This window comes from Nesoenas mayeri (genome assembly GCF_963082525.1).
Source record: "Nesoenas mayeri genome assembly, chromosome: 36".
NCBI classification, from domain to species: Eukaryota; Metazoa; Chordata; class Aves; order Columbiformes; family Columbidae; genus Nesoenas; species Nesoenas mayeri.
Window position 1 is genome coordinate 187,725 of NC_137577.1, and position 16,716 is coordinate 204,440.

A 16,716-nucleotide genomic window follows, 5' to 3' on the forward strand; every position below is an offset into this window, starting at 1 on the left:
TTGTGCACAGTGCATTGCACAAGTCCCTCCTTTCACACTGTGCATTGCACGAGTCCCTCCTTGCACAGTGTGCATTGCACAAGTCCTGTGTTGCACACCGTGCCTAACACGAGTCCTCCCTTGTGCACAGTGCATTGCACGAGTCCCTCCTTTCACACTGTGCATTACATGAGTCCTTCCTTGCACACTGACCATTGCACGAGTCCCTCCTTGCACACTGTGCATTGCACGAGTCCCTCCTTGCACACTGTGCATTGCACGAGTCCTTCCTTACACACTGACCATTACACAAGTCCCTCCTTGCACACTGTGCATTACACAAGTCTCTCCTTTCACAGTGCGCATTGCACGAGTCTCTCCTTTCATATTGTGCATTACACAACTCCTTCCTTGCCATCGTGCATTGCACAAGTCCTGTGTTGCACACCGTGCCTAACACGAGTCCTCCCTTGTGCACAGTGCATTGCACAAGTCCCTCCTTGCACCCCGTGCATTGCACAAGCCTAGTGTTCCACACTGTGCCTAACATGAGTCCTCCCTTGTGCACACTTCATTGCACAAGTCCTTCCTTGCACCCCGTGCATTGCACAAGTCTCTCCTTGCACACTGTGCATTGCACGAGTCCCTCCTTGCACACTGTGCATTACATGAGTCCTCCCTTGTGCACAGTGCATTGCACGAGTCCCTCCTTTCACATTGTGCATTGCACAAGTCCCTCCTTGCACACTGTGCATTACATGAGTTCTTCCTTGCACACTGACCATTACACAAGTCCCTCCTTGCACACTGTGCATTACACGAGTCCCTCCTTTCACATTGTGCATTACACGAGTCCCTCCTTGCACCCCGTGCATCGCACGAGTCCTGTGTTGCACACTGTGCATTACACAAGTCCATCCTTGCACCCCGTGCATTACACAAGCCTAGTGTTGCACAACCACCCCGTGCATTACGAGTCCTTCCTTGTGCACAGTGCATCGCACGAGTCCCTCCTTGCACACCATGCATTACACAAGTCCCTCCTTTCACATTGTGCATTGCACAAGTCCTTCCTTTTACACTGTACATTGCACAAGTCCCTCCTTGTGCACTGTGCATTGCACAAGCCTAGTGTTGCACAACCACCCCATGCATTATGAGTCCTCCCTTGCACACTGTGCATTACACAAGTCCCTCCTTGCACACCGACCACTGCACGAGGCTCTCCTTGCACCCCGTGCATTACACAAGTCCTATGTTGCACACTGTGCATTACACAAGTCCCTCCTTTCACATTGTGCATTACACAAGTCCCTCCTTGCACACCGTGCATTGCACAAGTCCTGTGTTGCACATTGTGCATTACACAAGTCCATCCTTTCACACCGTGCATTACACAAGTCCCTCCTTGCACACTGTGCATTACACAAGCCTAGTGTTGGACAACCACCCCGTGCATTACACGAGTCCTTCCTTGCACACCGTGCATTACACAAGTCCCTCCTTTCACATTGTGCATTGCACGAGTCCCTCCTTGTGCACAGTGCATTACACAAGTCCCTCCTTTCACATTGTGCATTGCACGAGTCCCTCCTTGTGCACAGTGCATTGCACGAGTCCCTCCTTTCACATTGTGCATTACACAAGTCCCTCCTTGCACACTGTGCATTACACAAGTCCCTCCTTTCACATTGTGCATTACACAAGTCCCTCCTTGCACTCCGTGCATTACACAAGCCTAGTGCTGCACAACCACCCCGTGCATTACACAAGTCCTTCCTTGTGCACAGTGCATCACACAAGTCCCTCCTTTCACACCGCGCATCGCACAATCCTCGTGTCTCACAACCACCCCGTGCGCCGCACGCCCCTCACCCCCCATTTTCCCCCCTCCCCTCCCCCACTCCCCCTCCCCCACCCCATTTTCCCCCCCCCCCATCCCCCCAATAGGAGGCTCCATCAGATCTGCGTCTCCTGCACGTTCTCCTTGGACGGGCTCTTGAAGAGCAGCGGTTCATGCACCGAATTGAGCAGCGGGTTCTTCCCCATCCCCCCGGCGCCGCCGCCGCCGCCGCTCTTGCCATAATGCGCCGCCAACGCCGCGTACCGGTCCAGCTGCTCCCTCTCCAACGCCGGCAACGCCAACCGGTTGTTGTCACCGCCGCCGCCTGTAGAACCACCACCGGAACCACCACCCAACTCATCCTCCACATTGACGATCTCCACGGCGCGCGCCGGCCCGCCGCGGTGCTTGTGGCGCTGGTGCTGCTTGCGGAGCTTGTAGAACGCCACCAACATCACGGCCGCCATGAAGGTGATGGCCACGAAGCAACCGATGATGATCTTGGTGGTCTTCAAGACGTCGTCTAAGTCTTGGAGACCCTCCCCGGCCGCCGCGGCCGCCGCGGTGATGGCCACGGTGAACGGCCGCCCCGTAGCCCGCGTGGCCGGCGCCGGCGCCGCCGTGGAGCCGCCCGCCCACGCCGCGGTGGGCGCCGGAGGCGTTTGCGGCGCCGCGTCGTCGCCGCCGGCGTCCATGGTTTCCACGGTAACCGTGGTGAAGTAGGTGTACCCCGTTGCCGCGGCGGCGGCGGCGGCGGCGGCGGCGGCGTCGGCGGCGGAGACGTTGAGCGTGGCGGATGCCGTGGTGTTGCCGGCGGCGTTGGTGACCATACAGGTGTATTGACCGGTGTCTTGCACGGTGACGTTGGTGAAGTTGAGCGTGCCGTCGTGCAACACCGAGATGCGCACGCGGTACGAGCCGTGCGTCATCAGCGTCCCGTTGGGCGTCAACCAGTTGACCGACGTCATGGCGGTGCCGGTGCGGCACTTGAGCTCCGCCGCCATCCCCTCGGTGACGTTGAGGTCGGCCGGTGGTTCTACAATCACCGGCGCGTAACAGGTGAAGTGCCCCGGTTCCAACTCACCGAGGTACCTACCCCGTAGCGCCGGCGGCGCGTGGCACCGCGCGCAACAGCTGGTGTTGCTCGGCACCGTCTCCCTCAACCACCAGCTCAACCACAACACGTCACAGTCGCACCGCCAAGGGTTGTGGTGCAGGTGGACGCGCTCCAAGCGGTGTAGCGGCGCGAACAGGTCGTGCGGTAGCGACGCCAGCTCGTTGTGCGCCAAATTGAGCTCCTCCAGCGCCTTGAGGTCGTCGAAGGCGTTGCGCTCCACCGCCGCCACGCGCGCGTGCATCAACCATAACTTCCGGAGGCTCCCCAAACCTTGGAAAGACCCCGGTCGTACGCGACCCAAGCGGTTCCCCGATAGCTCCAGTTCTTCCAATCGCACCAACGCCGTCAAATTGGGGATCTCCTTGAGGTTACACATCCCCAAATTGAGATAGCGGAGGTTGACCAACCCCTCGAACGCCGCCTCCGAGATGTACTCGAGGCGCTTGAGCTCGCCCAGGTCCAAGCGCCTCAACGACGGCACCCGGTTGAACGCATAGGACGGGATGCTCTCGATGGGGTTGTTGCGCAACCACAGCTCGCGGAGCTTGGAGAGATACTCGAACGCTTGCGTCGGGACCGTCGTCAAGCGGTTGTCGAACAGCTCGAGGGTGTTGAGGTTGGGGAGGCCGTTGAAGGCGCCCACCTCGACTTTGCGGACTAAGTTGCGGCTGAGCTGGAGGATCTCGAGGTGGCGAAGGTGCTTGAAGGTGTCGGTGCGGATGACCTGGATGTGGTTCTCCTGGAGGTTGAGGTAGCGGGTGTTGATGGAGATGCTGGAGGGGACCTCGAGGAGGTCGCGGCGGGTGCAGATGACGCGGCTGGCTTGGTTGCTGCAGGTACAGGCGGCCGGGCAGGACGGCGGAGGAGCCGCCGGGGTGGGTGAAGGGAGGAGGAGGAAGAGGAAGAGGAAGAGGAGGAGGTGGTGGAGGAGGAAGAAGAGAGGAGGGGGAGGACTATGCGGAGCGGCCATGGCGGACGGGCATCGCCGGTCAGGGACGCGGGAGGCGCTGTGGGGAGAGAGGGGTTAGAGGGGTGGGGGGTATAGGGGGGTATATAGGGGGGGATATAGGGGGGTATAGGGGGGTATATAGGAGGGTATAGGGGGTGGGGTGTAGGGGGTGGGATATGGGGACAATGGGGATATGGGACATGGGGATATAGGGACGTGGGGATATGGGACATGGGGACAGGGGGATATGGGGATATGGGATATGGGGACATGGGGATATGGGGGATATGGGGGACAATGTAGGATATGGGGATGTGGGCATATGGGGATATGGGGGGACAGGGGGACGTGAGGATATGGGGACATGGGGATGTGGGGACGTGGGGATATGGGGAGAGGGGGATGTGGGGATATGGGGACAGGGGGATATGGGGAGAGGGGGATATGGGACATGGGGATATGGGATATGGGGACAAGGGGATATGGGGACATGGGGACAATGGGGGATATGGGGAGAGAGGGATATGGGGATGTGGGGATATGGGGGACAGGGGGATATAGGGACAATGGGGATATGGGGACAGGGGGATATGGGACATGGGGATATGGGGACAGGGGGATATGGGGACAGGGGACATAGGGACATGGACATGGGGACATGGGGACGTGGGGACAGGGGGATAAGGGATATGGGGACAATGGGGATATGGGGGACATGGGGACAGGGGGATATGGATATGGGGACATGGAGATATGGGGGACAGGGGGATATAGGGACAATTGGGACAATGGGGACAATGGGGATATGGGGAGAGGGGGACATGGGGATACGAGGGATATGGAGACAGGGGGATATGGGGACATGGGGACAGGGGGGACATGGAGATATGGGGACATGGGGACAGGGGGATATGGGGACAGAGGGACATGGGGGATATGGGGACAGGGGATATGGGGACATGGGGACAGGGGGACATAGGGATATGGGGACATGGGGGGACAGGGGGATACGGGGATATGGGAACAGGGGGACAAGGGGACATGGGGACAGGGGGTGTGGGGTATGGGGGATATGGCAACAATGGGGACAATGGGGACAGGGGGATATGGGTTATGGGGACAGGGGGATGTGGGGATATGGGGGACATGGGATATGGGGACAGGGGGACAAGGGGGGTGGGGAACAGGGTGACACAGGAACATGGGGACATGGGGGGGAGGGGGTCACCTGCACCCCCCATGTGACCCCCACCCCCCCGCCCAGTACAACCCCTGCACCCCCGTGTGCACACGCGTGTGAACCCCACAGCACAATGCAATGGGGACAATGGGGGTGATGGGGGCGATGGGGACAATGGGGACAAAGGGGGCGATGGGGACAATGGGGACAAAGGGGGCGATGGGGACAATGGGGACGATGGGGGCGATGGGGGCGATGGGGGCGATGGGGTGCAATGGGGTTCAATAGGGGGCAATGGGGTTCAATAGGGGGCAATGGGTGCAATGGGGATGAAATGGGGTGCAATGGGGTTCAATGGGGGTGCAATGGGGTTCAATGGGGTGCAATGGGGGTGCAATGGGTGCAATGGGGGTGGGGGGCAATGGGGTTCAATGGGGGTGCAATGGGGACAATGGGGGCAATGGGGGCGATGGGGACAATGGGGGCAATGGGGGTGATGGGGGCGATGGGGGCGATGGGGACATTGGGGGGCAATGGGGTGCAATGGGGTTCAATAGGGGGCAATGGGGTTCAATAGGGGGCAATGGGTGCAATGGGGATGCAATGGGGTGCAATGGGGTTCAATGGGGGTGCAATGGGGGGCAATGGGGTTCAATGGGGACAATGAGGGGTGCAATAGGGTTCAATGGGGGGCAATGGGGGGCAGTGGGGGGCAATGGGTGCAATGGGGATGCAATGGGGTGCAATGGGGTTCAATGGGGGTGCAATGGGGGTGCAATGGGTGCAATGGGGGACAATGGGGTGCAATGGGGTGCAATGGGGGATGCAATGGGGTGCAATGGGGGGGCACTGGGTGCAATGGGGTGCAATGAGGTGCAATGGGGATGCAATGGGATTCAATGGGGGGTGCAATAGGGGATGCAGTGGGGTTCAATGGGGTTCAATGGGGGTGCAATGGGTGCAATGGGGTGCAATAGGGGATGCAATGGGGGGTGCACTGGGTGCAATAGGGGGTGCAATGGAGGCAAAGGGGGGGCAATGGGGTTCAATGAGGGGGGCAATGGGGGTTCAATGGGGGTTCAATGGGGGGCAATGGGGTTCAATGGGTACAATGGGGTGCAATGGGGTGCAATGGGGGGCACTGGTTGCAATGGGTGCAATGGGGTGCAATGGGGAGGGCACTGGGTGCAATGGGGTGCAATGGGGGGGTGCAATGGGTGCAATGGGGTGCAATGGGGGGGCACTGGGTGCAATAGGGTGCAATAGGGTGCAAGGGAGGGGCACTGGTTGCAATGGGGTGCAATGGGGGGTTGCAATGGGTGCTATAGGGTGCAATGGGGGGGGCACTGGTTGCAATGGGTGCAATGGGGTGCAATGGGGGGTTGCAATGGGTGCTATAGGGTGCAATGGGGGGAGCACTGGTTGCAATGGGGTGCAATGGGGGGGTGCAATAGGTGCAATGGGGGGGTGCACTGGTTGCACTGGGGTGCAATGGGGGGAGCACTGGTTGCAATGGGGTGCAATGGGGGGGCACTGGGTGCAATGGGGTGCAATGGGGGGGGCACTGGGTGCAATGGGGTGCAATGAGGAGGTGCAATGGGTGCTATGGAGTGCAATGGGGGGGCACTGGGTACAATGGGATGCAATGAGGTGCAATGGGGGGGTGCAATGGGTGCAATGGGGGGGTGCAATGGGTGCAATGGGGGGGTGCACTGGTTGCAATGGGTGCAATGGGGTGCAATGGGGTACAATGGGGGGGGTGCATTGATGCCGCACACGCGCGTGCACACCCCCCCCCCCCACCCCCCTTAATTCCCGCGCACCCCCGTGTGCACGCGCCCGGCCCGCTCCGCCCCTCCCCCTTTCCCGCCGCAAAGCGCGTGCGCATCCCCCCCCCCCGAATCCCCATCCCCCCCCACCCATGGGTGCCCGCACCCCGGCCTACCCCGCACCCCCGCTTCCAGCGCCAGCCTTCCTTCCTTCTTTCCTTCCTTCCTCCTCTTCCTCTTCCTCCCCCCCCCCCCCCGCCCCGTTTCCCCTTCCTGCCCCTCCCCCCACACCGGCTGAGGCCCCGCCCCCACCGCCCCTCCCCCACCGCGGCGGCCGGCGGGATGGGACCCGCCCCCACTGCACCCATTGCACCCCATTGCACCCATTGAACCCCATTGCACCCAATGAACCCCCCACTGCACCCATTGCACCCCATTGCACCCATTGAACCCCATTGCACCCAATGAACCCCCCACTGCACCCATTGCACCCCATTGCACCCATTGAACCCCATTGCACCCAATGAACCCCCCACTGCACCCATTGCACCCCATTGCACCCATTGAACCCCATTGAACCCCCCACTGAACCCCATTGAACCCCATTGCACCCCATTGCACCCCACTGAACCCCCATTGAACCCCACTGCACCCATTGAACCCCACTGCACCCACTGAACCCCATTGTACCCCATTGCACCCATTGAACCCCATTGTACCCCATTGCACCCCATTGAACCCATTGAACCCCATTGCACCCCATTGCACCCATTGAACCCCATTGCACCCAATGAACCCTCCACTGCACCCATTGCACCCCATTGCACCCATTGAACCCCACTGAACCCCACTGAACCCTATTGCACCCCATTGAACCCCATTGAACCCTATTGCACCACAATGAACCCCCATTGTACCCCACTGAACCCTATTGAACTCCATTGAACGCATTGCACCCCATTGCACCCCATTGAACCCATTGAACGCCATTGCACCCCATTGAACCCATTGAACTCATTGAACGCCATTGAACGCCATTGCACCCCATTGAACCCCACTGCACCCATTGAACCCCCCACTGAACCTATTGCACCCCTATTGAACCCCATTGAACCCCATTGAACCCCATTGAACCCAACTGAACCCCATTGAACCCCATTGCACCCATTGAACCCCCCACTGAACCTATTGCACCCCCATTGAACCCCATTGCACCCCCATTGCACCCCATTGAACCCATTGGACCCCACTGAACCCCATTGAACCCCATTGAACCCCATTGTACCCCATTGAACCCCATTGAACCTATTGAACGCCATTGCACCCCCCACTGAACCTATTGCACCCCCATTGCACCCCATTGCACCCCACTGAACCCCACTGAACCCCATTGAACCCCATTGCACCCATTGAACTCCACTGAACCCCACTGAACCCCATTGAATCCCATTGTACCCATTGCACCCCATTGCACCTACTGAACCCCCCAGTGAACCCCACTGAACCTCCACTGTACCCATTGCACCCCCTACTGCACCCACTGCACCCCATTGTACCCCATTGAAACCCCACTGCACCCCATTGAACCCCACTGAACCCCCATTGTGTCCACTGAACCCCATTGAACCCTATTGCCCACCATTGTACCCATTGAACCCCCATTGCACCCCATTGCAACCCATTGCCACCCATTGAACCCTCATTGCACCCCACTGAACCCCATTGCACCCATTGAACCCCCATTGCACCCCATGGAACCCCTATTGCACCCCCATTGAACCCCATTGCACCCTTTGCACCCCACTGAACCCCATTGAACCCACTGCACCCATTGAACCCCCATTGCACCCACTACACCCCATTGCACCCCATTGTACCCCATTGCACCCCATTGGCCCCCATTGAACCCCCATTGCACCCCACTGCACCCATTAAACCCCCATTGCAACCCATTGCACCCCATTGAACCCCATTGCCCCCCATTGAACCCCCATTGCACCCCACTGCACCCCATTGAACCCCCATTGCACCCCGCACTGCACCCATTGAACCCCCATTGCACCCCACTGAACCCCACTGAACCCCCATTGCACCCCTTAGCACCCATTGCACCCCATTGCACCCCCATTGCACCCCATTGAGCCTCCATTGCACCCATTGAACCCTATTGCCCCCCATTGCACCCCTTAGCACCCATTGCACCCCCATTGAACCCCCATTGAACCCCATTGCCCCCCATTGCACCCCCATTGCCCCCCATTGAACCCCCATTGCACCCCTTAGCACCCATTGCACCCCCATTGAACCCCCATTGCAACCATTGAACCCCATTGAACCCCCATTGCCCCCCATTGCACCCCATGGAACCCCCATTGCCCCCCATTGAACCCCCATTGCACCCCCATTGAACCCCATTGAGCCCCCATTGCACCCACTGAACCCCATTGCCCCCCATTGAACCCCCATTGAACCCCATTGAGCCCCCACTGCATCCCATGGAACCCATTGCCCCCCATGGAACCCCCATTGCACCCCCATTGAACTCCATTGAGCCCCATTGCACCCCATGGAACCCCCATTGCACCCCCATTGAGCCCCCATAGCACCCATTGCACCCCCATTGAACCCTCATTGCACCCCTTAGCACCCATTGCACCCCATTGCCCCCCACTGAACCCCCATTGCACCCCCATTGAAGCCCCATTGAACCCCGTTGCCCCCCATTACACCCCATGGAACCCCCATTGCCCCCCATTGAACCCCCATTGCACCCCTTAGCACCCATTGCACCCCATTGCCCCCCACTGAACCCCCATTGCACCCTCATTGAAGCCCCATTGAACCCCGTTGCCCCCCATTACACCCCATGGAACCCCCATTGCCCCCCATTGAACCCCCATTGCACCCCCATTGAACCCCATTGAGCCCCCATTGCACCCACTGAACCCCATTGCCCCCCATTGAACCCCCATTGCACCTCCATTGAACCCCATTGAGCCCCATTGAGCCCCATGGAACCCATTGCCCCCCATGGAACCCCCATTGCACCCCCATTGAACCCCACTGAGCCCCCACTGCACCCCATGGAAGCCATTGCCCCCCATGGAACCCCCATTGCACCCCCATTGAACCCCATTGAGCCCCATTGCACCCCATGGAACCCCCATTGCACCCCCATTGAGCCCCCATAGCACTCATTGCACCCCCACTGCACCCCCACTGAACCCCCATTGCACCCCATTGTACCCATTGAACCCCATTGCCCCCATTTGCACCCCCATTGAACCCCCATTGCACCCCACAGCACCCCCATTGAACCCTCATTGAACCCCATTGAGCCCCCATTGCACCCACTGAACCCCACTGCCCCCCATTGAACCCCCATTGAACCCCATTGAACCCCCACTGCACCCCACGGAACCCATTGCCCCCCATTGCACCCCATGGAACCCCCATTGCACCCCATTGAGCCCCATTGCACCCCATGGAACCCGCATTGCACCCCCACTGAGCCCCCATAGCACCCATTGCACCCCCACTGCACCCCCATTGAACCCCCATTGCACCCCATTGTATCCATTGAACCCCATTGCCCCCATTTGCACCCCCATTGAACCCCCATTGCACCCCATAGCACCCCCATTGAACCCCATTGAGCCCCATAGCACCCATTGCACCCCCACTGCCCCCCATTGAACCCCCATTGCCCCCCATAGCACCCATTGCACCCCCATTGAACCCCCATTGCACTCCCATTGCCCCCCATTGCACCCCCATTGCCCCCCATTGAACCCCCATTGAACCCCATTGCACCCCCATTGCCCCCCACTGAACCCCCATTGAACCCCATTGAGCCCCCATTGCACTCCATAGCACCCATTGCACCCCCAAACTGCACAGGAATCCCCCCAAATACACCGGGACCCCCAATACACAGGGACCCCTCCCAAATACACAGGGACCCCAAATACACATGGACCCCCCCAAATACACAGGGACCCCCAATACACAGGGACCCTCCCCAAATACACAGGGACCCCAAATACACAGGCACCCCCAATACACATGGACCCCCCCAAATACACAGGGACGCCCAAATACACAGAGACCCCCCCAAATACACAGGGACCCCAATCTGGGGGGGTCCTATAGATGGGGGAGTCCTATAGGTGGTGGGGAGCCTATAGACCCTATAGAACCGGGGGCACCCTAGAGATTGGGGGAGGTCCCTATAGCCACCATAGGGTTGAGATGCCCCTATAGCTTCTCTAGGGCCACAAGGGGAGGTCAGGGGGACCCTATAGATCCTACAGGGGGGGGGAGCCTATAGGACCTATGGAGCTGCATGGGGGGTCCTACAGCCCTATTGGGGGCCCCTATGGCCTTTATGGGGCTGAGATGGGGGCAGGGGGTCCTCCCCACAGCTCCTATAGGGCCCGGGGGCCCTATATGCCCTATAGGGCCGTGCAGAAGCAAGGCAGACCCTGAATGGTCTCTATAGGGCCTGGAAACCCCTATAGCCCCTATGGACTGAAGCCCTATAGCCCCTGGGTGGGGGGGGAACCTATAGTCCCTATAGGGCCTGGAAACCCCTATAGCCCCTATGGACTGAAGCCCTATAGCTCCTGGGGAGGGGAACCTATAGTCCCTATAGGGCCTGGAAACCCCTATAGCCCCTAAGCAGGGGGAAACCCTATAGTCCCCATAGGGCCTGGAAACCCCTATAGACCCTATGGACTGAAGCCCTATAGCTCCTGGGGAGGGGAACCTATAGTCTCTATAGGGTCTGGAAACCCCTATAGCCCCTGGTCGGGGGGGAGATAGTCCCTATAGGGCCCCTATAACACTTATGGAGTGGTTTCCATATAGTCTCTATAGGGGGGGCCTATCGCTCCTATGGAGCCGGGAAGGGGTCCCAGCTAGGACAAGGGGGCCCTATAGCCCCTATAGGGCCGAGGGGGCATGGCAATGCCCCTATGGACTCCATACAGCTACTAGAGGGGGGACCCTATAGAGCCAGGGGGACCGCTATAGGATGGGGGGAGCATCAGGCCATATGGACCCTATAGGAGGTGCTGGGGGGGACCTATAGCCCCCGAGGGGTCCCTATAGGGCCAGGGGGCACCTATAGCACTGGGGGGGGGGTCACGCCATGCCGCATCCCCCCCCCCCGGTATCCATGGGCTCCCGTCGCCGCGGCAACCGTCACCGTGGCGATGAGCATCCCCCCGGATATACTGGGATGTACTGGGATGTACTGGGATATACTGGGATATACGGGGGGGGGGTGTGGGGGGACTGGGCTATACTGGGAGGGGGGGCAGGGGGGACTGGGCTATACTGGGAGGGACTGGTCTATACTGGGAGGGACAAACCTATACTGGGAGGGACTGGTCTATACTGGGGTGCCTGCTCTATACTGGAGGGATGGGGGGGGGAGTGACGGGTCTATACTGGGAGGGACTGGTCTATACTGGGAGGGACAAACCTATACTGGGAGGGACTGGTCTATACTGGGGTGCCTGCTCTATACTGGAGGGATGGGGGGGGAGTGACGGGTCTATACTGGGAGGGACTGGTCTATACTGGGATGCCTGCTCTATACTGGAGGGATGGGGGGGGGGGTGACGGGTCTATACTGGGAGGGACTGGTCTATACTGGGGTGTCTGCTCTATACTGGAGGGATGGGGGGGGGTGACGGGTCTATACTGGGAGGGACTGGTCTATACTGGGAGGGACAAACCTATACTGGGAGGGACTGGTCTATACTGGGGTGCCTGCTCTATACTGGAGGGATGGGGGGGGGGACACGGCTCTATACTGGGAGGCAACTGGTCCGCACTGGGATGGATGGGGGGGTCGGCTCTATACTGGGAGGCAACTGGTCGGCACTGGGATGGACGGGGGGGGGTCTCTCCGTTCCGGGGGGGCCGCGGGGGGCGGGTGGGGCTGTACTGGGAGGCCCGGGGGGGGTTACTGGTCCGCACTGGGGTCCGCACTCACCGGGCCGGGCCGCAGCATCGCTCGGCTCCGCTTCGGGCGGGTTCGGCTCCGCTTCGGAAGCGTTCGGCTCCGCTTCGGCTCCTCCTCGGGTGGGTTCGGCTCCGCTTCGGGCCGGTTCGGCTCTCTTCGGGCGGGTTCGGCTCCGCTTCGGAAGCGTTCGGCTCCGGGCCCGGGTTCGGCTCTCTTCGGGCGGGTTCGGCTCCTCTTCGGGTGGGTTCGGCTCCTCTTCGGGCGGGTTCGGCTCCGGGCCCGGGTTCGGCTCTTCGTTCGGGCGGGTTCGGCTCCGGGCCGGGTTCGGCTCTTCGTTCGGGCGGGTTCGGCTCCGGGCCCGGGTTCGGCTCCTCTTCGGGCGGGTTCGGCTCCGGGCCCGGGTTCGGCTCTTCCTTCGGGCGGGTTCGGCTCCGGGCCCGGGTTCGGCTCTTCGTTCGGGTTCCTCTCGGCTCCGCGTTCGGGTTCGGGCGCAGGTTCGGCTCCGTTCGGCTCCTCGTTCGGGTTCGTTCGGCTCCGTTCGGCTCCGCTCGGCCCCGTTCGGCTCCGGGGGGCGGGGGCGGCGCTGGATGGGCGGGGGGGTTGGGGGCGGGGTTGGGGGCGGAGTCGGGGATGGGGCGGGGGGACACGGGGGGACATTGGGACACATGGGGGACACCGGGGGACACCGGGGGACATTAGAGGGCATTGGGGGACACCGGGGGACATGGGGGGACACGGGCGGACGGTGCCACATCCCAGCCGGGGACACCGCGCCCCATAGCCCCGTGTCCCCCTGTCCCCCCATCCCCGTGTCCCCCCATGTCCCTGTGTCCCCATGTCCCCCCATCCCCATGTCCCCCCATCCCCGTGTCCCCCCATCCCCGTGTCCCCCCATGTCCCTGTGTCCCCATGACCCCAAACCCTGTGCCCCAGCCCATGTCCCCATGTCCCCATATCCCCCTGTCCCATATCCCCCATATCCTCACATCCCCATATCCCCATGTGCCATATCCCCCAATGTCCCCACATCCCCCTGTCCCCATGTCCCCCTGTCCTCCTGTCCCCATGTCCAATGTCCCCATGTCCCCCATATCCCCATGTCCCCCTGTCCCACGTCCCATATCCCCCTGTCCCCATATCCCATGTCCGCCTGTCCCATATCCCCATGTCCCCCTGTCCCCATGTCCCCCTGTCTCATATCCCCCAATGTCCCCATATCCCCATGTCCCCCTATCCCCATGTCCCCCTGTCCCGATGTCCCAAATCCCCATGTCCTCATATCCTCCTGTCCCATGTCCCCCTGTCCCATATCCCCATGTCCCCATATCCCATGTCCCCATGTCCCATATCCCCCAATGTCCCCATATCCCATGTCCCCATATCCCCATGTCCCATGTCCCCCTGTCCCCATGTCCCATGTCCCCCTGTCCCCATATCCCCACATCCCCCTGTCCCCATATCCAATGTCCCCATATCCCATGTCCCCATATCCCCCGTCCCCATGTCCCCATGTCCCATGTCCCCCTGTCCCATATCCCATGTCCCATGTCCCCCTGTCTGTCCCCATATCCCCATATCCCCCTGTCCCATGTCCCTCTGTCCCCATATCCCCCTGTCCCCATATCCCCACATCCCCCTGTCCCCATATCCCCATGTCCCATATCCTCATGTCCCTCTGTCTGTCCCCCTGTCCCCACGTCCCATTCCCACTCAAGGAGGCTCAGGCGGCTCCTGGGGGTTTATTGGGGGGTTTTATGGCTTCTGGGGCCCCCCCGGCCCCACACGGTGACACAGACACAGGACAAGGTGGGGGGGGGGACACCCGGACGCCTGGGTCCCCTACACAGACACACATAAGGGGGGGGGCTCCCGTACGCCTGGGTCCCTTTTGAGGCCCCCCCATAGACACACATAAAGTGGGGGGCGAAGGGGGGTTCCCGGATGCCTGGGTCCCCTTTGGACCCCCCCACATACAAATACATGACACAAAGTGGGGGAGGGGGGGGGGGGGGTTGGGGGGCACCCGGACGCCTGGGTCCCTCCAAGGGCCCCCCACATACAAACACATTGCGGGGGGGGGGAGCAATACTCGGACGCCTGGGTCCTTTATGGGGGGGGGATCCCCCATCCGGACGCCTGGGTCCTTCATGAGGCGGGGATCCCCCTCCCGGACGCCTGGGTCCCTCATGGTGGGGGGAACCCCCACCCGGACGCCTGGGTCCCTCATGGCGGGGGGATCACCACCCGGACGCCTGGGTCCTTTTTGGGCGGGGATCCCCCACCCGGACGCCTGGGTCCCTCATGGTGGGGGGGATCCCCCTCCCGGACGCCTGGGTCCTTCATAGGGGGGGGGGGATCCCCCACCCGGACGCCTGGGTCCCTCATGGTGGGGGGGATCCCCTCCCGGACGCCTGGGTCCCTCATGGAGGGGGGGATCCCCCTCCCGGACGCCTGGGTCCCTCATGGTGGGGGGGATCCCCCTCCCGGACGCCTGGGTTCACAGTGGGGGGGGCGGGGCCCCCCTGTGGTGCAGGTCGGGGCCCGGGGGGGGGCCCGGGGGTCCCTATGGCTTCGAGGTCCTATGGAGAGACAGACCAGTGACCCCCAGTATGGACCAGTGACCCCCTCCAGTATGGACCAATGACCCCCAGTATGGACCAGTGACCCCCAGTATGGATCAGTGACTCCCAGTATGGACCAGTGACCCCCAGTACGGATCAATGACCCCCTCCAGTATGGACCAGTGACTCCCAGTATGGACCAGTGACTCCCAGTATGGACCAGTGACCCCCAGTTCCCTCCCAGTCCCCCCCAGTCCCTCCCAGTCCCTCCCAGTCCATCCCAATGCTCCCAGTCCATCCCAGTATATCCCAGTATATCTCAGTCCCTCCAAGTCCATCCCATTCCCTCCCAGTATATTCCAGTATGTCCAGTATATCCCAGTCCATCCCAGTCCCTCCCAGTCGCCCCAGTCCACCCCAGTCCCTCCCAGTATATCCCAGTATATCCCAGTATATCCAGTCCATCCCAGTCCATCCCATTCCCTCCCAGTATATTCCAGTATGTCCAGTATATCCCAGTGCCTCCCAGTCCATCCCAGTCCCCCCATTCCCCCCAGTCCCTCCCAGTATATCCCAGTCCCTCCCAGTCCCTCCCAGTATGTCCCAGTATGTCCAGTATATCCCAGTCCATCCCAGTCCCTCCCAGTCCCTCCCAGTATGTTCAGTATATCCCAGTATATCCCAGTATATCCCAGTCCCCCGCAGTCCCTCCCAATCCATCCCAGTCTCTCCCAGTATATCCCAGTATGTCCAGTCCATCCCAGTCCCCCCATTCCCCCTAGTCCCTCCCAGTATATCCCAGTATATCCCAGTCCCCCCATTCCCCCCAGTCCATCCCAGTATATCCCAGTATATCCCAGTATGTCCAGTATGTCCCAGTATATCCCAGTATATCCCAGTATGTCCCAGTATGTCCCAGTCTGCCCCTCACTGCTCAGTCGGGCCCCACGCTCTCCAATGCGGATCCGGGTTTGTCCCGCGGAGCCACCAGAGACTTCTCCTGCAGGACAGACGGACATGGGACACACGGACAGACGGACACAGGGACACGGGGACACACGGACACGGGGACACACGGACACAGGGATACGGGGACACATGGACACACGGACACACGGACACGGGGACACATGGACACGGGGACACACGGACATGGGACACATGGACATGGGGACACACGGACACGGGGACACATGGACACGGGACACATGGACATGGGGACACACGGACACGGGGACACACGGGACACGGGGACACACGGACACGGGGACACACGGACACGGGGACACGGGACACAGGGACACACGGACACAGAGACACACGGACACAGAGACACACGGGACA

At 60.9% G+C, this 16,716-nt stretch overlaps 2 protein-coding genes across 2 annotated transcripts in view; both read right to left on the reverse strand.

Annotated features, from left to right (window-relative positions):
• Positions 1-1,938: 1,938 nt before the first annotated feature.
• LRRC4B (leucine rich repeat containing 4B) lies at positions 1,939-3,909 on the reverse strand (the record flags this gene model as incomplete). The annotated part of the gene is made up of 1 exon (XM_080361668.1): positions 1,939-3,909. One exon carries the CDS (start codon positions 3,907-3,909, stop codon positions 1,939-1,941), a length of 1,971 nt encoding a protein of 656 aa, XP_080217794.1.
• An 8,902-nt stretch (positions 3,910-12,811) lies between these two features.
• Positions 12,812-16,716, reverse strand: part of SYT3 (synaptotagmin 3) — a gene marked incomplete at both ends in the record, with an annotated part of 18,776 nt that continues 14,871 nt past the window's right edge. Inside the window, 1 exon segment of the mRNA XM_080361669.1 lies at positions 12,812-13,394. Coding sequence (XP_080217795.1) covers positions 12,812-13,394 — 583 coding nt within the window.